At 37.3% G+C, this 19,733-nt stretch overlaps 1 protein-coding gene across 2 annotated transcripts in view; it reads left to right on the forward strand.

Annotated features, from left to right (window-relative positions):
* Positions 1-19,733, forward strand: part of tnpo1.S (transportin 1 S homeolog) — a 65,768-nt gene that overhangs the window by 12,678 nt on the left and 33,357 nt on the right. For both annotated transcript variants that reach the window (XM_018238701.2, NM_001095134.1), the window contains 9 exon segments: positions 1,748-1,897; positions 4,787-4,893; positions 6,925-7,058; positions 14,350-14,431; positions 15,645-15,767; positions 16,935-17,053; positions 17,530-17,590; positions 17,672-17,840; positions 19,506-19,658. In XM_018238701.2, the coding sequence (XP_018094190.1) occupies positions 1,748-1,897; positions 4,787-4,893; positions 6,925-7,058; positions 14,350-14,431; positions 15,645-15,767; positions 16,935-17,053; positions 17,530-17,590; positions 17,672-17,840; positions 19,506-19,658 (1,098 nt within the window).

A 19,733-nucleotide genomic window follows, 5' to 3' on the forward strand; every position in this document is an offset into this window, starting at 1 on the left:
ATCAACTGATCCAGCATTAGTCACCAAATAATGGCCAACTACAATACAGCATGACACACTTGTTGTTGCAGGAAAAGCCTTAATGATCAGTGGCAGCATTTTAATAACTTTCAAAACCCGTTGCTGATTTGCAAGTGTAGGTTTAATAAAATCCACGATAATTGCTTAAAATGCTTATAAATGGCTGTAGCCTATTTAAGCCAGTGTTCGAGATTCTTCCATATTGTATGTGCTACCTGACTGCTCAGCATGGTGCTCATTTCCCGGTTAGCTCCAGGATTAACTGTAAAGTAACTTCCAGTTTTAACAGTAGTCAATCCGGCAGATGAACATCGCAGTAAAGAGTGTGATGATCTTTCTCTGCCTGCTCAGACTACTGCCACATGGGCTGTTACTTTGCCTGCTCCTTCTGTATTGAAACTCATGGTATCGGCCTGTGTGCACACACTGAACCGATTTCAACATATACGTCATTCACTTGTTTTTCACCAAAGTCCGCTCTTTTGTGTCTGAGCAAATGGCTTGCCTGCCAATGCAGAAGGAGCAGGCGGAGAAACAGATTTATTGCCAATAGATTAGCTGCAATAGTGCAAGCTAGAATGCTATATTTATTCTGTAGAATGTTTTACCATACCTGAGTAAAAAGCTCTAGAAGCTCTGTTTGTTTAGGATAGCAGCTGCAGTATTAGCTTGGTGTGACATCACCTCCTGCCTGAGTGTCTCCCTGCTCACTTATAGTTCTGGGCTCAGATTACAGCAGAGAAGGGGGGGGGGAGAGGAGCAAACTGAGCATGCTCTTGCCCGTGCAAAGAGGTTTAAGCTGAAGGCAGAAAGTCTGATACAGAAGCCCATGTGTACACAATAGAAGAAAATAAATGTGTTTCTTTTGACAGAGGACTCAGAGCAGCACTACTTTGAGGGTTTACTGGTATATTTAGGTGGACCTTTCTGATAAGGCTTACTTAGTTTTAACCTTTCCTTCTCCTTTAACAGACCTGTCTTTGCTGGGGAATGAAGACTTTTGCAACAATGTTAAAAAAGTAACAACCAGGAATAAAGCAAATACTTCAATAGCAATGATTCTTACAAATAACTTTTAAAAAGTACTGAAATTCTATAATAAATGTATATATGGCTTTTTAGCAAGTGAGGCAATACAGGGTTATGGAAGATAGTTCATAGTACAAGTTGATCCAGGGACTCGTCTGATCCATTTTGGAGTCAGGAAGGATTTTTTCCCCCTCTGAGGCAAATTGGAGAGGCTCCAGATGGTTTTTTTTGCCTTCCTCTGGATCAACTAGCAGTTAGGCATGTTAAAAAAAGTTAAAAGGTTGAACTTGATGGACGTGTCTTTTTTTCAACCTAACTTACTATGTTGCTTAGAATGTTTTCTTTCATTAGGCACATTTTTATTTTGGAGTTGCCTTGCCCTTTAATCAGCTGCCTTGTCTTACATTGTTTCAACCACCTGGGCAAAGAATGGAAAGGGACAGACAAACACTGCTTTTAATAGCAATACATCTACAAATCATTTAAAAACCATAGAAAGATTGTAATGTATATTGCTAAGTTACTTACTTATGTTTTGTGTTATTGGTCAAAAAAATTTGTTCTGTGTTGACATTCCCTTTAAAAGTTTGGAGAGTTGTATAAGTGTTTACCATTCTTGCTAAAGATCCATAGTTGCAGGATTTTGTATTTTGTTTGAACACTAGCTCGTTGCTTAATGTGTTTCTTTTCTCTTTAGATGAACCAACACGATCGCTAAGTGGCCTGATATTAAAAAATAATGTGAAGGCACATTTCCAGAACTTCCCCAATGGGGTGACTGACTTTATTAAAAGCGAGTGCTTAAATAATATAGGCGATTCTTCCCCTTTAATTCGTGCCACTGTAGGTAAGTACATTTATCAAACTGAACATGAAGATTTGTTTTTAAAGCATGCATTTCTGGTATGTTACTTTTTATGCTAGGATTGAGTTTATAAAACTATCAAATACGCTTTACTTTATAAAGTCTTTATTTGCCTTTAAAAGGGTTTTTTAAAGAAAAGGAGAGGTTAAACGAGTGACGTTTTTGACATTTCCCAATTCCAGGGTTTGTTTTAGGCACATTTTAAGCTAGTAACGCAAACTGCTATGGGACAGCTGATTTTTGTCTCGTGGAACACATTCGGAAGATAAGTGTTTCTAGTTTCTGGAAATAATGGTCATTCTAGATCAAACGGCACATAGACACAAATGGATAAAATTAAGGCAGCAGTAACATGGTGTCCTGATTATAAGAGTTTAGAGACATTCTGCACAGTCTTTTGGGGGGTAATGCTACGCTTCCTATACTGCAGGGTACCCCAAACTTTCTTTACCTGTGAGCCACATTCAAATGTAAAAAGAGTTGGAGAGCAATAAAAGCATTAAAAATTTTATTGGGTATACCAAATAAGAGCGCTGATTGTGATGGCCCCTATGTGGACAGGCAGCCTACAGGAGGATCTGTTTGGTTGTACACCTGGTTTTTATGCAACTAAAACTTACCTCCAAGCCACAAATTCAAAAATAAGCACTTGCTTTGAGGATACTGAGAGCAACATCCAAGAGGTTGATGAGCAACAAGTTGCTTGTGAGCCACTGGCTGGGGATCACTGCTCTACTCTATCTGAGGTTAGGTATTTACCGTTCTGTTGTTGCATGGATTCATTGGATTAGGGACTTTTTCAGTTTGGCAGATACAGTCATATAAAAAAAGTTTGGGAACCCCTCTCAGCCTGCATAATTTACTCCACTTTCAACTAAAAAGATAACATCGGTCTGTCTTTCATTTCCCAGGAACATCTGAGTACTGGGGTGTTTTCTGATTTTTAGTGAAGCAGTATTGAGTTGTATGACATTAAATCAAATGTGAAAAACTGGCTGCGCAAAAATTTGGGTACCCTTGTAATGCATGTAACTGCTCAATAGAGATTACTGGCAAGACCAGATTGGTTGATTATTACGCTAAGCCTTGAACTTCATATTCAGATATGTCCAATCATGAGAAAATGTATTTAAGGTGGCCAATTGCAAGTTGTGCTTCAGTTTGACTCTCCTCTGAAGAGTGACAGCATGGGATCCTCAAAGCAACTCTCAAAAGATCTGAAAACAAAGATTGTTCAGTATCATGGTTTAGGGGAAGGCTACAAAAAGCTATATCATGGTTTAAACTGTCTGTTTCAATTGTAAGGAATGTAATCAGGAAATGTAAGGCCACAGGCACAGTTGCTGTAAAACCCAGGTCTGGCAGGCCAAGAAAAAATGCAGAAGTGTCATATGCAGAGGATTGTGAGTGGTTACAAACAACCCAAAGATCAACTTCAAAGACCTGCAAGAACATCTTGCTGCAGATGGTCTATCTGTACATCGTTCTACAATTCAGTGCAATTTGCACAAAGAACATCTGTATGGCAGGTTGATGAGAAAGAAGCCCTTTCTGCACTCATGCCACAGTCGCTTGTTCTATGCAAAAGCTCATTTAGACAACTCATAGGAGCAAAGTGCTTTGGACTGATTAGACAAAAATTTAGTTATTTGGTCATAACAAAAAGCACTTTGCCTGACAGAAGAAAAATTGCATTCCAAGAAAAACTGCGACCTACCTGTCAAATTTGGTGGAGATTCCATGATGCTGTGCGGCTGTGTGGCTAGTACAGGGACTTGGGGCCCTTGTGTAAGTAGATGGTCTGATGAATTCAACCCAATATCAACAAATTCTTAAGGATAATGTTCAAGCTTCAGTCACAAAGTTGAAGTCACGCAGGGGTTGGGTATTCCAACAAGACACACTTCGAAATCTACAAATGTATTTATGCTGAGGGAGAAGTACAATATTCTGGAATGGCGTCACAGTCCCCTGACTTGAATATCTTCGAAAATCTATGGGAGGATTTGAAGTAGGCTATCCATGCTTGGCAGCCTTTAAATTTAACTGAACTGGAGAGATTTTGTATGGAATACCTCCATCTAGAATCCAGTCACTCATCAAAGGATATAGGAGCTGTCTAGAGGCCGTAACATTTGCTAAAGGAGGCTCAACTAAGTATTGATGTAATATCTCTGTTGGGGTGCCCACATTTATACACCTGTCTAATTTCGTTATGATGCATATTGCATATTTTCTGTTAACCCAATAAACGTTGTCGCTGCTGAAATACTACTGTTTCCATAAGGCATGCTATTACAGTATTAAAAGGAAGTTGCTGCTTTAAAAGCTCAGCCAATGATGAACAAAACTCCAAAGATGTAAGAAGTGTTCCCAAACTTTTTCATATGACAGTTCAGTTAAGTTGTATTTATTTAAAACAATGGTCTTCTGGGTGACACACACATCAAGTAGGGCTAGGCCTATTCAAATGTAGCTAGTCAACTATTGAAAATCGATATCACAACATATACATGTTCTGGATTTTTAGGAAAGGAGAGCTAGTGTTACTATATGTCTGTATGTGTGTGCATGCAAAGGACTGCATTTTTACAATTATAGAAAACACGATAAGAATGAATATTTACCCAAAAATTGCCATTAAAAAAATGACCATAGGAATAGTACGCCTTTAAAACATTTGTTATTTTACACATTGTACAGCACATCTATATAACGAATTACTAGGGTGTTGTGCTTATCAGTCGTATATATGTAACAGGGTTTTTTCTTGCATATAAATATATTTATAAGATGTATAATGTGAATCTCTTCACAATTTGTGTTGACTTTCTTTTTTTTTTTTTTTTTCTTCCACAATTTTTATCATAGGAATCTTGATAACAACAATTGCTTCTAAGGGAGAGCTACAGAACTGGCCTGAACTTTTGCCAAAGTTATGTGGTCTTTTGGACTCTGAAGATTACAACACATGTGAGGTGAAGACCATAAGCTTTTTCAAATGTTTTGATTCATGAAACTGATCTAGAAAAAAAATGTTGCATGAAAAGAATGTTTTTAACGAAGCGGTTAGCACACAGTCCCAATGGTTTCTGAAGAATAGACGTGCAAGATGAAGTATAGAGCTGAGCAGAGTAATGCGTATGACAAAAAAAGGCCTGAGGAGAGAACTTTCTGTAAATTGCCAGAGTTGGCCTTGTAGATTACATGCACATTAAAACATAATTGGTCTTTTCAACGTCAATATGGTTTTGGGTTCACAGTGGAATGAGAGAGAAACTGCTCATTGTCATAGAAACTAAACACCCCTTTTTTTAAATTCAACATTGCAAGTGCCAACATTGTGTTCCATTATGTCGGATAGAAACACAGCCTAATGTTTTTGTTTTTACAACTTTGTCCAAATCGTTGCATAACACCATCTTCAACTTTATCCATTGCTCCCCTTAAATAAAGCAGGTGCACATAACAAATGGATATTAAGTGTACAACACTAATTTTTCTATTGCGGGATGGAAACTGTGTGCCATAGCTCTCACTTGTAGGAGCCAGGACACTAGGCGTATATGCGTTCCAATGATCAGCGCATACTTCCTGTCATTGCCTGTAGCTAGGCGGAAATTACGTCACACGCCGAGAATCACCGGTTTGTGAGCTAATGTGATGTTTCTGAAGGTATTTATACTGCACAGTAAAGGCAATCTTCCTGCCTTTTTATTTTTTTTTTTTTTTTTTACTATTTTTGAACCAAAAGTGTTTTTCCCCTGATGAAGACCACCATGGTGGTTGAAACGCGTCGGGTTTTCTGCTATGATGAAAGGGGCAAATTAATTCAAATGCCGAATTGAAATCCTTCGACTTCGAATATCGTTCAATCAAACAAATCCTTCGAATCGTTCGATTCGAAGGATTTTAATCCACCGACGAACGATTTTCTTCTACCAAAAAAAGATAGCAAAGCCTATTGGGACCTTCCCCATAGGCTAACATTGACTTCGGTAGGTTTTAGGTGGTGAACTATGTGGTCGAAGGTTTTTTTTTTTTTAAAGAGACAGTACTTCGACTATCGAATGGTCGAATAGTCGAACGATTTTTAGTTCGAATCATTCCATTCGAAGTCGAAGGTTGAAGTAGCCAATTTGATGGTTGAAGTAGCCAAAAAAAACATTCGAAATTCGAAGTTTTTTTTCCTCTATTCCTTCACTCGAGCTAAGTAAATGGGCCCCTAAGTGTTTGATATAACAAACTTTGATATTTTTCAATATTTATTTCATATATATTTCATATTTATTTATTCATGTGATACTCATCAGGAATCTTTGGCTGGGCGGCCCTCTTTGGATTGGCACCTCAGCAAATTTTCAGGGTGTGCACCTTCCAAATTATAGTTTGAACTTGATTCTTTCCTTCTCTTCCAATGCTACCTTTGGTCGTCAAGAAGATCTAATGAGAGACGGTTAGGACAGGCCTCATTGCCACTTTCTGGTCTTGTTGTACCTGGTTTTCCAACCTTTTGTCGCTGTCCAAGGGATTAAAATACAATCCAGGGGTTTTGTAATACAGTATATGATGGGATTTTAGTTATTTTTGAAGGGAAACATTGGTAGGAGTTTTTTTTTTTTTTAAGGAAAACCATTGAAATAAATGTTTTATATTTATACTGTATATTTCCTTTAGATAATTACTAGTATGGAACCTGGTGTTTTCTGGATAAGTGATCTTTCCATAATTTGTCTACTAAAAATGTTTTAAACATAAACCCATTAGGATTGTTTTTCCTCCAATAAAGCTTAATTATATCCTAGTTATGACCAAGAAGAAGTTACTGTTTTAATGCTACAGAGAAAAATCTATTTTAAAAAAAAATGTAATTATTTTCTTAAAATGGGGTCTATGGGAGATGGCATTCCTGTCAGAACTTTCTGGATAAGGGGATTTTGGCTAATGGATCCTATACTTGTACTGAATTTAATAAAAAAAAAAAAAAATTAAATGTTTTCTCTTTTCAGGGAGCCTTTGGTGCTCTTCAGAAAATTTGTGAAGATTCTGCTGAAATTCTAGACAGTGATGTTCTGGAAAGGCCATTAAATGTCATGATTCCAAAGTTTCTGCAATTTTTCAAGCACAGCAGTCCTAAAATAAGGTACAGATATGAATTTTCTTTAATGGTTTGAGAAGGAACATCATGAAGTATTCCTTCATTGACATTAAGCTTCATAGATTTAGTGTCAAAGTATGGCACCAATGTTCCCTCTAATTAATTTTCAGCTATGTGCGCAAATGAATTTAGTCGCACATTTTAAAATTGTGTGCGCAGTTTTTAAAAACTGTGCTCAGGTCATAATTTATAAAAAAAACTTTGTTTTCACACACTATTCCTTGAGTTTAGAGGGATCGAATGGCACCAGTGTTTGCAGGAAAGATTGTTTGTTTTCAATAAATACATTTAGAACTGCATCGTCAAATATACAGGTAGACACATTAGAATTCTCCATGTATCTGATAATTCAGCAGTAAACGGTGGTCTATGTTTAGGCGCCTTCAAAGACACCTGATCGCAATTTTCCGACAGGCCCAATCAACAAGCTGACTGATATCCAAGTTTTATGCAGATATCGGTCAGTTTGTCTCCCGCCATACATGCACAAAATATCATACCTTGTTATCTGTGCATCTTTGGCCACCTTTAAACCATTGCTTGATTGATGACTGGTATGCTAGCAGCCAGTTATCTGCTGAACAAAATTAATGAAAATAAAATGTTAAAATGAAGACAAATTGCAAATATTTTTGAATATCTGCATCTATACATAAGTTAATGTTAAGTTGTCTTGTCCTTTAAAGGATACCTTAAAAACAAGTGAATGTAAAGTTGATGAGGGTGCTATTCTAAGCACTTTTGCAATGTACATTATTTTATTTTTAATTCCAAGATATTAAAGGATACCTGTACTGTTAACCTCAATTAATTGTTACAACAGCGCCACCTGCTGGTTAATTTCTGACCAGTCTGACCATCAAGTAGTCAAGAAAGTCAGGAGAAAGGAGGCTGCTCTGATGTTTTTCTGCTTAGGAAAGATTTGAGAGAGGTTTTTAATTTGTTTCCTAAGCAGAAGAACATCAGAGCAGCCCCTTTCTCCTGACAACTTCCTTGCCTACTTGGTGGTCAGACTGGTGGGAAACTGACCAGCATTTTTAACAAAATTCATTCATATTAACAGTACATGTATCCCTTGGAATTAAAAAAAAAAAAAACCCATAAATAATGAATGTACATTGCAAAAGTGCTTGGAATAGCACCCTCATCAATTTTGCATTCACTTATTTTTAAGGTTTACTTATTCTTTAAAGGAAAACTATACCCCCAAAATGAATAGTTAAGCAACATTTTATAACATTTTAAGTGGCATATTAAAGAATCTTGGCAAACAGATATATATATATATATATATATATATATATATATATATATATATATATATATATATATATATATATATATATATATATATATATATATATAAAATATATATATAAAAATATATATATATATATATCTATCTATATATACACACATACATACAGTGTAAGTACAGTAAATATTGTCCTTTTACATCTCTTGCCTTCAACCTCCATTTCATGATGGTCTGTGTGCTACCTCAAAAAATACTGCAGCTCTAACTGTAACAGGAAGAAGTGTTGAAGCAAAAGGCTCAACTTTGTCTGTTAATTGGCTCATGTGACCTAAGAAAGTATAGTTTGTTTGGTTTGTTTGTGTTTACAGTGAATCGTATGATCCCAGAGGGCGGCCCTTATTTTTTAGAAATGGCAATTTTCTATTTAACCCTTTAAGTGCCACAGAACGTAGAATCTACGTTCTGTGGAAAAGTAACTTGAAATGCCACAGAACGTAGATTCTACGTTCTGCAGCATTTCCGGGTTCTGGAGCGGAGGAGCGGCTGTTAGAGCCGCTCGCTCCGTTCCGCTTCGATCCCCTGCCCCTAGGCAACGAGCAGAGCAGGGGATCGAGTGGCCCCTGGGGCGCGATCGCCCAGGGGCCCAAAAACAGCAGCAGGCACGTGTTACTTACGTGTCCTGCTGCTGCAGCCTGCACTGCGTCGTCGATCTCCGCCCCCACAGCACAGAGACAGGAACTACGACGCAGATGTCTTCCAGGGGCTCTTCCTGATCGCCTGCAACAGTCTCCAGCGATTTTTTCAGGTTAGTGCAACAATTACACACACAAACACACCAACACACACTTATTACAGTAATACACACTTAGATTCACACTTACACACACTTACACACACTTACACATACATTTTTGGGGATTGGGGGGGTCACTTACACTCACTGCACTTACACACACGTGCACACACGCGCACATAACATGTAATTTACCATTTGTACACACGCACACGCACATACATGGCATTGTGGCTTTTTTTTTTTTCTTATCGCATCGTCTCTTTTTTTGGCTGAAAAAAATGTTTTATTGCCATTACGAATAGCGTATTCGCTAACCGTACTGTGCAATACCTTTTGTATGTTATTTCGGTGATTATATTGCAATTTTGGGTATTTTGGTGCATTTTTAGCAATTTTATTGAATTTTTTGCCATTTTATTGCATTTTCAGCTCTGCATATGTTGTGTTCACTTGTTTCTAGCCGTATAACCTGTTTGGCCCAGCTAAAATATTCAAACTGTGATTCTGACGGCCGATAACACTAGTCTGGAAAAAAAACATTGATTTTTGTGGTTTTATTGGATTTTTTTGCATTTCACTCTTTACTGCCTTATTTTGTTTTGCCTTGTAAATTTTATATACTATATATCCATTTGGGGGTCTCTGTGCGCCACATAGTTTGGTATATCTATGCATATTGGGCATCAAAGTGTTCAGTAGACACCTGGTGTTCATATTTAGGATGTTTTATGCTGATACGTTACGAAATGTGGGGCATATAATAGGGTAAAATTCAAGCTTTCTGACAATTTTCAGAAATTTGATAAAAACCGTTATGTTCAGCATTGCTTTGCAGTTTGGTAGTTTGCAGTAGAAACACATATTTACCCATATTGGATTCGTCAGAATGTGTACTTTCTGAAAATATATGGTTTTCTGGGGTCTCTGTACTGTTAGGGGGGTCTAATGTCGCATAATACACACACTGGGTGCTTATATTGCAGCAGCCAGCGCGTCAGCCGTGAAAATGTATATACACTATTGTCATTTGGGGGTCTCTGTGCGCCACATTGTTTGGTATATCCATGCATATTGGGCATCAAAGTGTTCAGTAGACCCCATGCGTTCATATTTAGGATGTTTTATGCTGATACGTTACGAAATGTGTGGCATATAATGGGGTAAAATTCAAGTTTTGTGACGATTTTCAGAAATTTGATAAAAACCGTTATGTTCAGCATTGCTTTGCAGTTTGGCAGTTTGCAGTATAAACACTTATTTACCCATATTGGATTCGTCAGAATGTGTACTTTCTGAAAATATATGGTTTTCTGGGGTCTCTGTACTGTTAGGGGGGTCTAATGTTGCATAATACACACACCAGGTGCTTATATTGCAGCAGCCAGCGCGTCAGCCGTGAAAATGTATATACACTATTGTCATTTGGGGGTCTCTGTGCGCCACATAGTTTGGTATATCTATGCATACTGGGCATCAAAGTGTTCAGTAGACCCCTGGCGTTCATATTTAGGATGTTTTATGCTGATAAGTTACGAAATGTGGGGCATATAATGGGGTAAAATTCAAGCTTTGTGACGATTTTCAGAAATTTGATAAAAACCGTTACGTTCAGCATTGCTTTGCAGTTTGGCAGTTTGCAGTAGGAACACATATTTACCCATATTGGATTCGTCAGCATGTGTACTTTCTGAAAATATATGGTTTTCTGGGGTCTCTGTACTGTTAGGGGGGTCTAATGTCGCATATTACACACACCAGGTGCTTATATTGCAGCAGCCAGCGCACGTCAGCCGTGAAAATGTATATACACTATTGTCATTTGGGGGTCTCTGTGCGCCACATAGTTTGGTATATCTATGCATATTGGGCATCAAAGTGTTCAGTAGACCCCTGGCGTTCATATTTAGGATGTTTTATGCTAAGTTACGAAATGTGGGGCATATAATGGGATAAAATTCAAGCTTTGTGACAATTTTCAGAAATTTGATAAAAAAACGTTATGTTCAGCATTGCTTTGCAGTTTGGCAGTTTGCAGTAGAAACACTTATTTACCCATATTGGATTCGTCAGAATGTGTACTTTCTGAAAATATATGGTTTTCTGGGGTCTCTGTACTGTTAGGTGGTCTAATGTCGCATAATACACACACCGGGTGGTTATATTGCAGCAGCCAGCGCGTCAGCAGTGAAAATGTCTATACATATTGTCATTTGGGGGTCTCTGTGCGCCACATAGTTTGGTATATCTATGCACATTGGGCATCAAACTGTTTAGTAGACCCCTATGTTTATATTTAGGATGCTTTATGCTGGTAATGATACATGGACAATACGATGCTGGAAAGTTGAAGCTTTGAGGCAATTTCCAGATATTTCACCCAAACCGCCAAATTTGGCAAAGCCTTGCGACTCAGTAGTTTGGAGCAGAAAGGCATGGGTACCCATTTTAGATTCTGTAGAATGTGTACTTTCCAAAAATATATGGGGTTGGGGGGTAAACATATATTTCTGTGTTTTTACCCCACAAAAATGCAGTCAATGTGTTGATTTTTCATTAGCTGAAGTTACCCACAGGACAATTTGTATGTGCTAACTTCATTTTGGGGCCTCTAAATGCCATATACTTTGGTAAACCTATGAACAATGGCCACCAAACTGTTTGGAGGAACCCTGGCAATCATATTTAGGGTGCTTTTTCTTAGTACATAATGACACATGGGTGATATGGTGCTGGGAAGTTGAAGCTTTGAGGCAATTTTCAGATATTTCACCAAAACCGTCAATTTTGGGAAAGCCTTGCGACTCAGTAGTTTGGAGCAGAAAGGCATGGGTACCCATTTTAGATTCAGTAGAATGTGTACTTTCCAAAAATATATGGGTTTGGGGGGTAAACATATATTTCTGTGTTTTTACCCCACAAAAAATGCAGTCAATGTGTTGATTTCTCAGTAGCTGAAGTAAAGTCCTGAACAATTTGGATGTGCTAACTTCATATTGGTGTCTCTAAATGCCAGATACTTTGGTAAACCTATGCATAATGGGTATCAAACTGTTCAGTGGACCCCTGGCAATCATATTTCAGGTGCTTTTTCTTGGTACCTAATATAGTTTGGGATATGCGGAGCAGCAAAATAAAACCTTTGAAATGATTTTTCAGAATTTTGAATTTTTTTTGAAAACCGCTATGTTCAGACAAGCTTTTATGTTTGGTAGTTTTGAGTAGAGAGACATAGTTACCCATTTTGTAATCGGCAGAATGTGTACTTTTCAAAAATGTATGGTTTTCTGGGGTAAACCTACGGTTTCAGGATTTTTTGCCTTGGAATCTAAAGCATGCCGTTTTCTGCCTTAGTGCTTTCAAAATTCGGTAATATACTGCCGGGAGTTTTTGCTGTACAGAAATCCTAAATCTCCCTAAAACTATACATATCTGGTATTGGCACATTCAAGAGACATAAGGCTTTCCAAATCAGTTGGATTTTCATCCGTAACATGAAATATTTTTCTGGTATAAATTGATATACGATGAAAAATGGTAATTTTTCATTTTTTTTTGGTATTTAGTACTATAAATTTTTTTTGCACAGGTGGAAATACATGAGAACTCAGGCAGATTTAGAAAGCTCAGTTTCTCCCGAAAAAAACAATGTATAGTTTTCCTAGGTAAACTATAGGTTTCCCCTTAGAAAATGCCCCTAAAGTGAGAGAGCACAAAATGTTTCAAAAACGGCTGGCATTTCGCGTAACCAAAATGTGAAATTCTGCTGGCACTTAAAGGGTTAAGATTACCCAATGGCACATACTACTAGACAAGTATATTATTATGAAAATGGTTTATTTACATGAAGCAGGGTTTTACATATGAGCTGTTTTATGCAATATCTTTTTATAGAGACCAACATTGTTTGGTGGGTATAGTTTTCTTTTAAGACACTCTGGAAACTTAATGCCTGGATTTGCACAGTGTACTGTTGCTGTTAGAAGTAGAACTCTGCTTCAATGATAATTATATTGTAATATCAGCAAAATTGTTGATCAAAAGCACCCAATAATATACTTATAACAGCTAAGACATGGAAAATGACCAGCACTGAAAGAGCAAGTGTTTGCATAATAAATGTGTTTAAGCATATATACATGATGGGCAGTAGTGCATTGGCGGAACTACCGGGTGAGCAGGGGGTGCGAGCGGGCCCCCCCCCCGGCAGCCCGTGCACCACTGAAAATGCGGCCGTACGGAAGGGGCGGGGTCCGGCTGCGCGTCACGCACCAGGGCCTGTCCCCCTCTAGTTACGCTACTGCAGTAGTGTGACATGGTCTCCCCAAGGAGTTCACAAATAATAGCCCATGGGTCACCTGGACTATGGCAACAAGTAGAAAAAAAAAATCAACACTTAACTGTGAAAACTGCAGTACCCCACAAACCAATATTTGTAAATGGTGATCTCTGCCCCGGTGTTACATGTAAATACTTGTTATAGTGCAAAACCCCCCCACCCCCAAATAACAAGTATTTTATATTCTAACTTTTTTTTAAGCAATACAATTATAATAGTAAATTATAGTAAATTATTATAAAAGATAAAATGTATTGGCTAATGCATTTTCTTTTATCTTTACCCTTCTGTCACACCACATTAGGGTAAAACCCAACGCACAATATGCTGCGACTGTCCACTCACATGTAACCTTTGTGCACTCTCTAATCTTTTGGGGCCCACACAGAGCCCCTTACTATATAAGGTTTTAACATGCCACAAAATACTTTGTTTCCTTGGTTTCCTGTTTGCTTTAGCCAATGGTAGTCGTAGCTCAGTGGTAGATTTTGACTAGAGATTCTGCATGATGTGAAGGATGTTTAAAATAACTAATCTGGGAGCCACTGCAACAGTTGTCCATTTTAGTTAAAATGTATTTTGTGCAGATATGTTTAAATGTCTACCCATATGTGTATAAAACACTGCAAGCCCCAACCCAATCTTTAAAGGGGTTGTACATATTTAAATTAACTTTTAGTACGATGTAGAGAATGATATTCTGAGACAATTTGCAGTTGGTTTGCATATTTTTTATTTGTGGTTTTTGAGTTATTTAGCTTTTTATTCAGCAGCTCGAGTTTGAAATTCTAGAACATACGAAAACTTAACTTAAAGGTGAACTACCCCTTTAAATAGCACTTTATTTAAAAAAAATTTAACATTTCAGTGTTTGTTCTTTACCTAGGTCTCATGCTGTAGCCTGTGTCAATCAGTTCATCATTGGAAGAACTCAAGCACTTATGTTACATATTGATTCATTTATAGAGGTAAGCATAATTTACAAGTTCATCATATGTAGGTCTCATGGAATCTCTGATTTAAACATCTTAATTCACATCCTTATTGCAAGCCAGAAAAATAGTTTAAATAAGCTGCTAATTCAGATTGTGTAGCTTTTAGTGAACTTTGTCATCACACATTTTAACCATATTTTTTCCACTTAAATGGGTTCTGTCCTGGGAAAACAGTTTTTGGTTTTTTTTTAAAAAAAAAAAATCCTCTCCTCCAGCAGAAACTTGGAATGAAATCAAGTTTTAAGAGAGCAAATAAGTTTTTTTTTTTTTTTTTTTTGTTTTTTTTTATATATACTTCGTTTTGAAATTTGATATGGGACTAGACATGTTTCCCAGGTGCCCTCAGCCATATGACTTATGCTCCAATAAACTTCAGTCAAGCTTTACTGCTGTGCTGCAAATTGGCGTGATATCACCACCAGCTGCCCATTAACAAAACAATGAGGAGTTAATAAGTTCAAAACTCTCGGACACCCTGCTTTACTAAAAATGCTCCCATGCCCCAGGTGTAGTAGGTATGACAATAGCTCTCAATAGTAAAACGCCAAACCTCAACTCCAGTTTCAGTGAGTAGGAGAAACAATAGCTTTTCTGAAAGCAGTTGCATTGTAAAGTGCCCATTCTTTCTGAAACAATTACCTGAGATGACTGCCAACACATGAGTTTTTCAACTTAAAAAAATACATTAACTAGTTCAATAATAACTTTTAAAATGCTTAAATTATTATTCATTATTTGCAATGTATAAAGTTATAAACCTACATCATGATAGGTTCCCTATAATATATACATAACATTAATGTATATAGCAGTGTTCTGTGGGCCTTTGCTGAGTTCAGAGTTATTGGGGTTTTTTTTCTCTCTTTTAAACTGACTATTTGCTTTTCATTTTACTGCCTCTCTAGAAACTAGGCATTGGTTTTAGTGAAGGGTCTAAATGAAAAGTGCTTAATAATAATCTGCTTTTTAGATGATTCAGTCAATGGCCATGCCAACTAAATTTAAAGTTTGAGCCTGGTGAAGAGTTTGAAATAAAATGGTCAAAAACTAAACTATGGCAAAAAAAATTAAATAATTAAAATAAAGTAATACCCAATACACTTCTTAAATTACGTTGGCAGGTCTTTTACAGAAAGACAGAAAAACTGTTTCATATATTAAATGATGATGGTACTTTTCTTTGCAGAATTTATTTGCCTTGGCAACTGATGAAGAATCAGAGGTGCGCAAAAATGTGTGCCGGGCACTGGTTATGCTGCTTGAAGTTAGAATGGATCGGTTGCTTCCTCATATGCACAATATTGTGGAGGTAATATTGTGTGTTGGTTTTATCTAATCATAGCCTAAGGTTCCTGGCACCTCCTCATCCAATGGGAGCTGTACCAGAGGGTGGCTAAAAATGTGCTGTTTAAGTGTTGGTTTACCATAGAAATAAAAATGTTTCTGGAAAGTGTTGATAAAATGTGAGAAATGTAAAGACATATTCACCCTAATCTCTTGTTCCTACTCTTCATACGTCATCTTCCATGTTTATGTACTGATGAGATCTTATAAAATCAAAACAATCTACCCTCGCGTTGTTGGATTTATGACTTAAAGAATTATGGGCAGAAACATGATAGTTTAAGTGAGGTTCAAGGAAAAGCAAGCTAACATAGGGGGTTACCAAGTTGTTGCTTGCCTACTATTGATTTTATTCACTCAGTCTACTCCTGGCCAGTTTTCCTCTATAAAAAATGCACCACTGCAAGTGATTGTAAAAGGGTTTCATGTTTGAAAAGTCAGCCCCTGTTCATTAATGTAAACTACTGTTAAGCACATTTATCCCTGCTACATTTTAACAATTAAAGGGGACCCGTCACCCAAAAAAAATGATTCAAAATCCTATTTTATCACATTAGTCAAGCAAAATGAGCTTTAATTACACTGTATACATTATTTGAATCTTGTTTCCTTCAGTCTGGGAATTCAAAATGATAGCAAGCAGGCAGCAGCCACTTTGTAGACACTGTTATTTAGGCAAGCCTTGTATCATCTCAGAATCTTGTTTGTGCACCAGAATGGGGGACCCAATGTCCATTCCCATGTGCTGATTACACAATTAAATGATAAAGAAAACGGGAATGTGGGGAGAGCAGTGACATCTAGAAAGTGCTGAATGGAAAGTGAAAGTAATTGTCTGCCCCACCTCTATGCCTAAGGCATAGAGGAGGGCCAGAAAATATTTGATTGACAGACAAGATTTTTAAATGCGCTTACAACAGCTATGGGTGCTTTAATAAAAAAATAGATATTGGGTTTAATCTTTAATTTGGAAAGGACTTTTATTGTACAGATGTTTGTGTCTGGGTGACAGGTCCACTTTAAAGGTCTTTGTTAGTAATGGCAAAATTTCTAGAGGCTTCAGCTCTGTGTGTGAGATTTAGAGAGTGCTTACTTAAAATAACTCCAATTTTTTTAAAAAAATCTGTTATAGTACATGCTGCTACGGACCCAGGACCAAGATGAAAATGTTGCTTTGGAGGCTTGTGAATTTTGGCTGACTTTAGCTGAACAACCAATTTGCAAGGATGTCCTGTCTAGACATCTTACAAAGTATGTGGATTATTTTGTTCATTTTTTAGATTCAAGTTGTCTATTGAAAATATTAGTATAATGCATGCATAGATTCCTAGTGTTGCGATAATTCTCAGATATGTTACAAATGGACTAGTGAGACAGTGGTTTCATAGGATACTACGAGTAATTCAAAATCCATACAGTTTCAGATAAATTATCATGGCACCCACATCTAGGTTAGGCTTGCCACCTGGCCGGTAAAAATGATTGTTGATCCCAATGTTATTAATAGGAAAAAAAGATAAATATATAGGAAGGCCGGTATTTTTTTTTTTTTGCAGAAAAGGTGGCAACCCTAACCTAGGTATTGTTGTGGTCCACAGCAGGGTCACTTGTAGGCCTGATATGGCCTAATGGCACTCATGCAGGGTTTGCCTATAACACAATTTTCAAGTCAGCATTACCATTTGTTAGAGTACATTTTTGAAATAAGCTTTTTTTTTTAATTATAGGTTGATACCTGTACTAGTGAATGGAATGAAATATTCGGAGATCGATATTATTTTGTTGAAGGTAAATACATGGTTTTGATTGCTAAACTTTTTAAGGAATCTTGCGTATGTACAACATACTCATGGGACATTTTAATTGTAGGGTGATGTTGAAGAGGATGAAGCCGTTCCTGATAGCGAACAGGATATCCGGCCTCGTTTTCATAGATCGCGGACTGTGGCTCAAGCTCATGAGGAAGATGGGATTGAGGAAGATGATGAAGATGATGATGAACTTGATGATGATGAGAATATATCTGACTGGAATATAAGTAAGATAAGCAAGTTCATGTTTACTGGAACACAGATCATACATAAATGAATAAACTTGTTTAGCTGTTAGAAACCATTATAATTTCTTTAGGGAATTTCTAACTGCAAGACAAGCCAAAGTCTAATGGAACTCACAGCTTTTCACAGTTTTAAATTATTTTCTTCAGTTAAGCAGAATATCTGCTAATATTCTTCCTTTCTCATAGTAGTGTTTGTCTAAGGTGGTATGCTGCCTTCCCTGCCAGAATAAAGTCAATGAACTCACACTGTTTAACTGTTAACTTCATTAGGCCTACATTGAAAACTGAGATGGTCCAACAAGCCTGTGTGCCAATAGCCCTATTGGTCATAAAAAACTGTACTTTTGCTGGCGCATAGCATAGTTCACAAACAATGCTTAATGAACGGAATAAGCTATACGTTCCTCCTTGACTTAATAGACTGTAAAGATAGTATACTCCCTTTTTAACATGACTTCAATGAATGCAGCATATTTTTTTGCCTATTTTAATTACATAATAAAATGTTTTTTTTTTTTTTTTTTAAATGTATTTCTTGAGGTAAACAGGGCAAACAGCACATTGAAGTTACTTCATGTTTGCTCCTTGCAAGGTAGATAATCTGTGCACAGATAAGCAGAAGTCATTAGGCTAGAGCAGGGGTGTCCAACCTGCGGCCCAGGCTGGATATGAATGTGGCCCAGCTTGAAACACTCAGTTCCCGAGGAAACGTCATAATATAATAAGTCTATTTAATATCCATGTGTCCCATATTCCAGTGTATAGCTCGTCTGGTTATCTAACTGTTATTCTAGTTATTTTCTGTGTATTTTCTTTACTTTTACTAATCAAAAGTGTTTTTTTCTTTTTCCTATGTGGCCCAGGGAAGCCAAAAGATTGGCACCCCTGGGCTAGAGCAAGACCAGACCAGGTAGAGGATCCGCTTCTCTACTACTGCTGCCCTGATCGATGTGCCTGCACCTGGAAGCATCATGTTTACCCAAATACAGGCAGATGCAGTGGGTATCCGCAAAAAACACAGAGGGTTTGCATATGACAGCCAATATTTCCCTTGTATGCATGCACCTGGGTGGAGACAATGCTTTTTGGTGCAGACTTATCGATCAGGACATCTAGAGCTGATTCTTGGCCTGCAAAGACCAAACATGGCGTAGCTAAGATTTTTTTTTTTTTTTTTGTGAGTAAAGCAATAGGCATAACTATGTTCAGCACAAGCTCTCTTCATTAGGCTTATGTATACTGGTTATTTAATTATTTTAGGCTAATGTCATACAGGGCTTTAAATACTGTAGATTTGCTGAAAAGCAGAGGTCAAGAATCAACTCTACCTTGGCATTAGCATCCAGTCAGACACAGTTGTTTCTGGGTGCTGGTACACATGGCTAATTTCAGTAAAGCATGTGATTCTTGATCTGGGTATTTCAGCAGGCCAAGGCCCAGTCTGGCATTAGCCTTAGGAGTAGTAGTCTTCTGTTTTTTATGAAAGCATTTGGTGGCAATATCTGCTAAAAAGCTTATCAACCCTTTATTTGATGGTGGAAAATTTGCAACTGATTTTTTTTTGTCTGCATTGTATGACCTGTGTGATATATATATATATATGGCATAACAAGGGCATCTCTAAGAATTATATTTATATTGTAGGAAAATGTTCTGCAGCAGCACTTGATATACTTGCCAATGTGTTTTGTGAAGAACTTCTGCCACACATTTTGCCTCTCTTGAAAGAGTTACTTTTCCACCTAGAATGGGTAATTAAGGAGTCTGGAATCTTAGTTCTTGGTGCAATTGCCGAAGGTTAGTATTTTGTCAGATGTGGGAAAATTAGAATGTATTAGTTATAAATAAGCAGCCTCTACAATACTGATTAAT

The sequence above is a fragment of the Xenopus laevis genome, chromosome 1S (genome assembly GCF_017654675.1).
Source record: "Xenopus laevis strain J_2021 chromosome 1S, Xenopus_laevis_v10.1, whole genome shotgun sequence".
NCBI lineage: Eukaryota > Metazoa > Chordata > Amphibia > Anura > Pipidae > Xenopus > Xenopus laevis.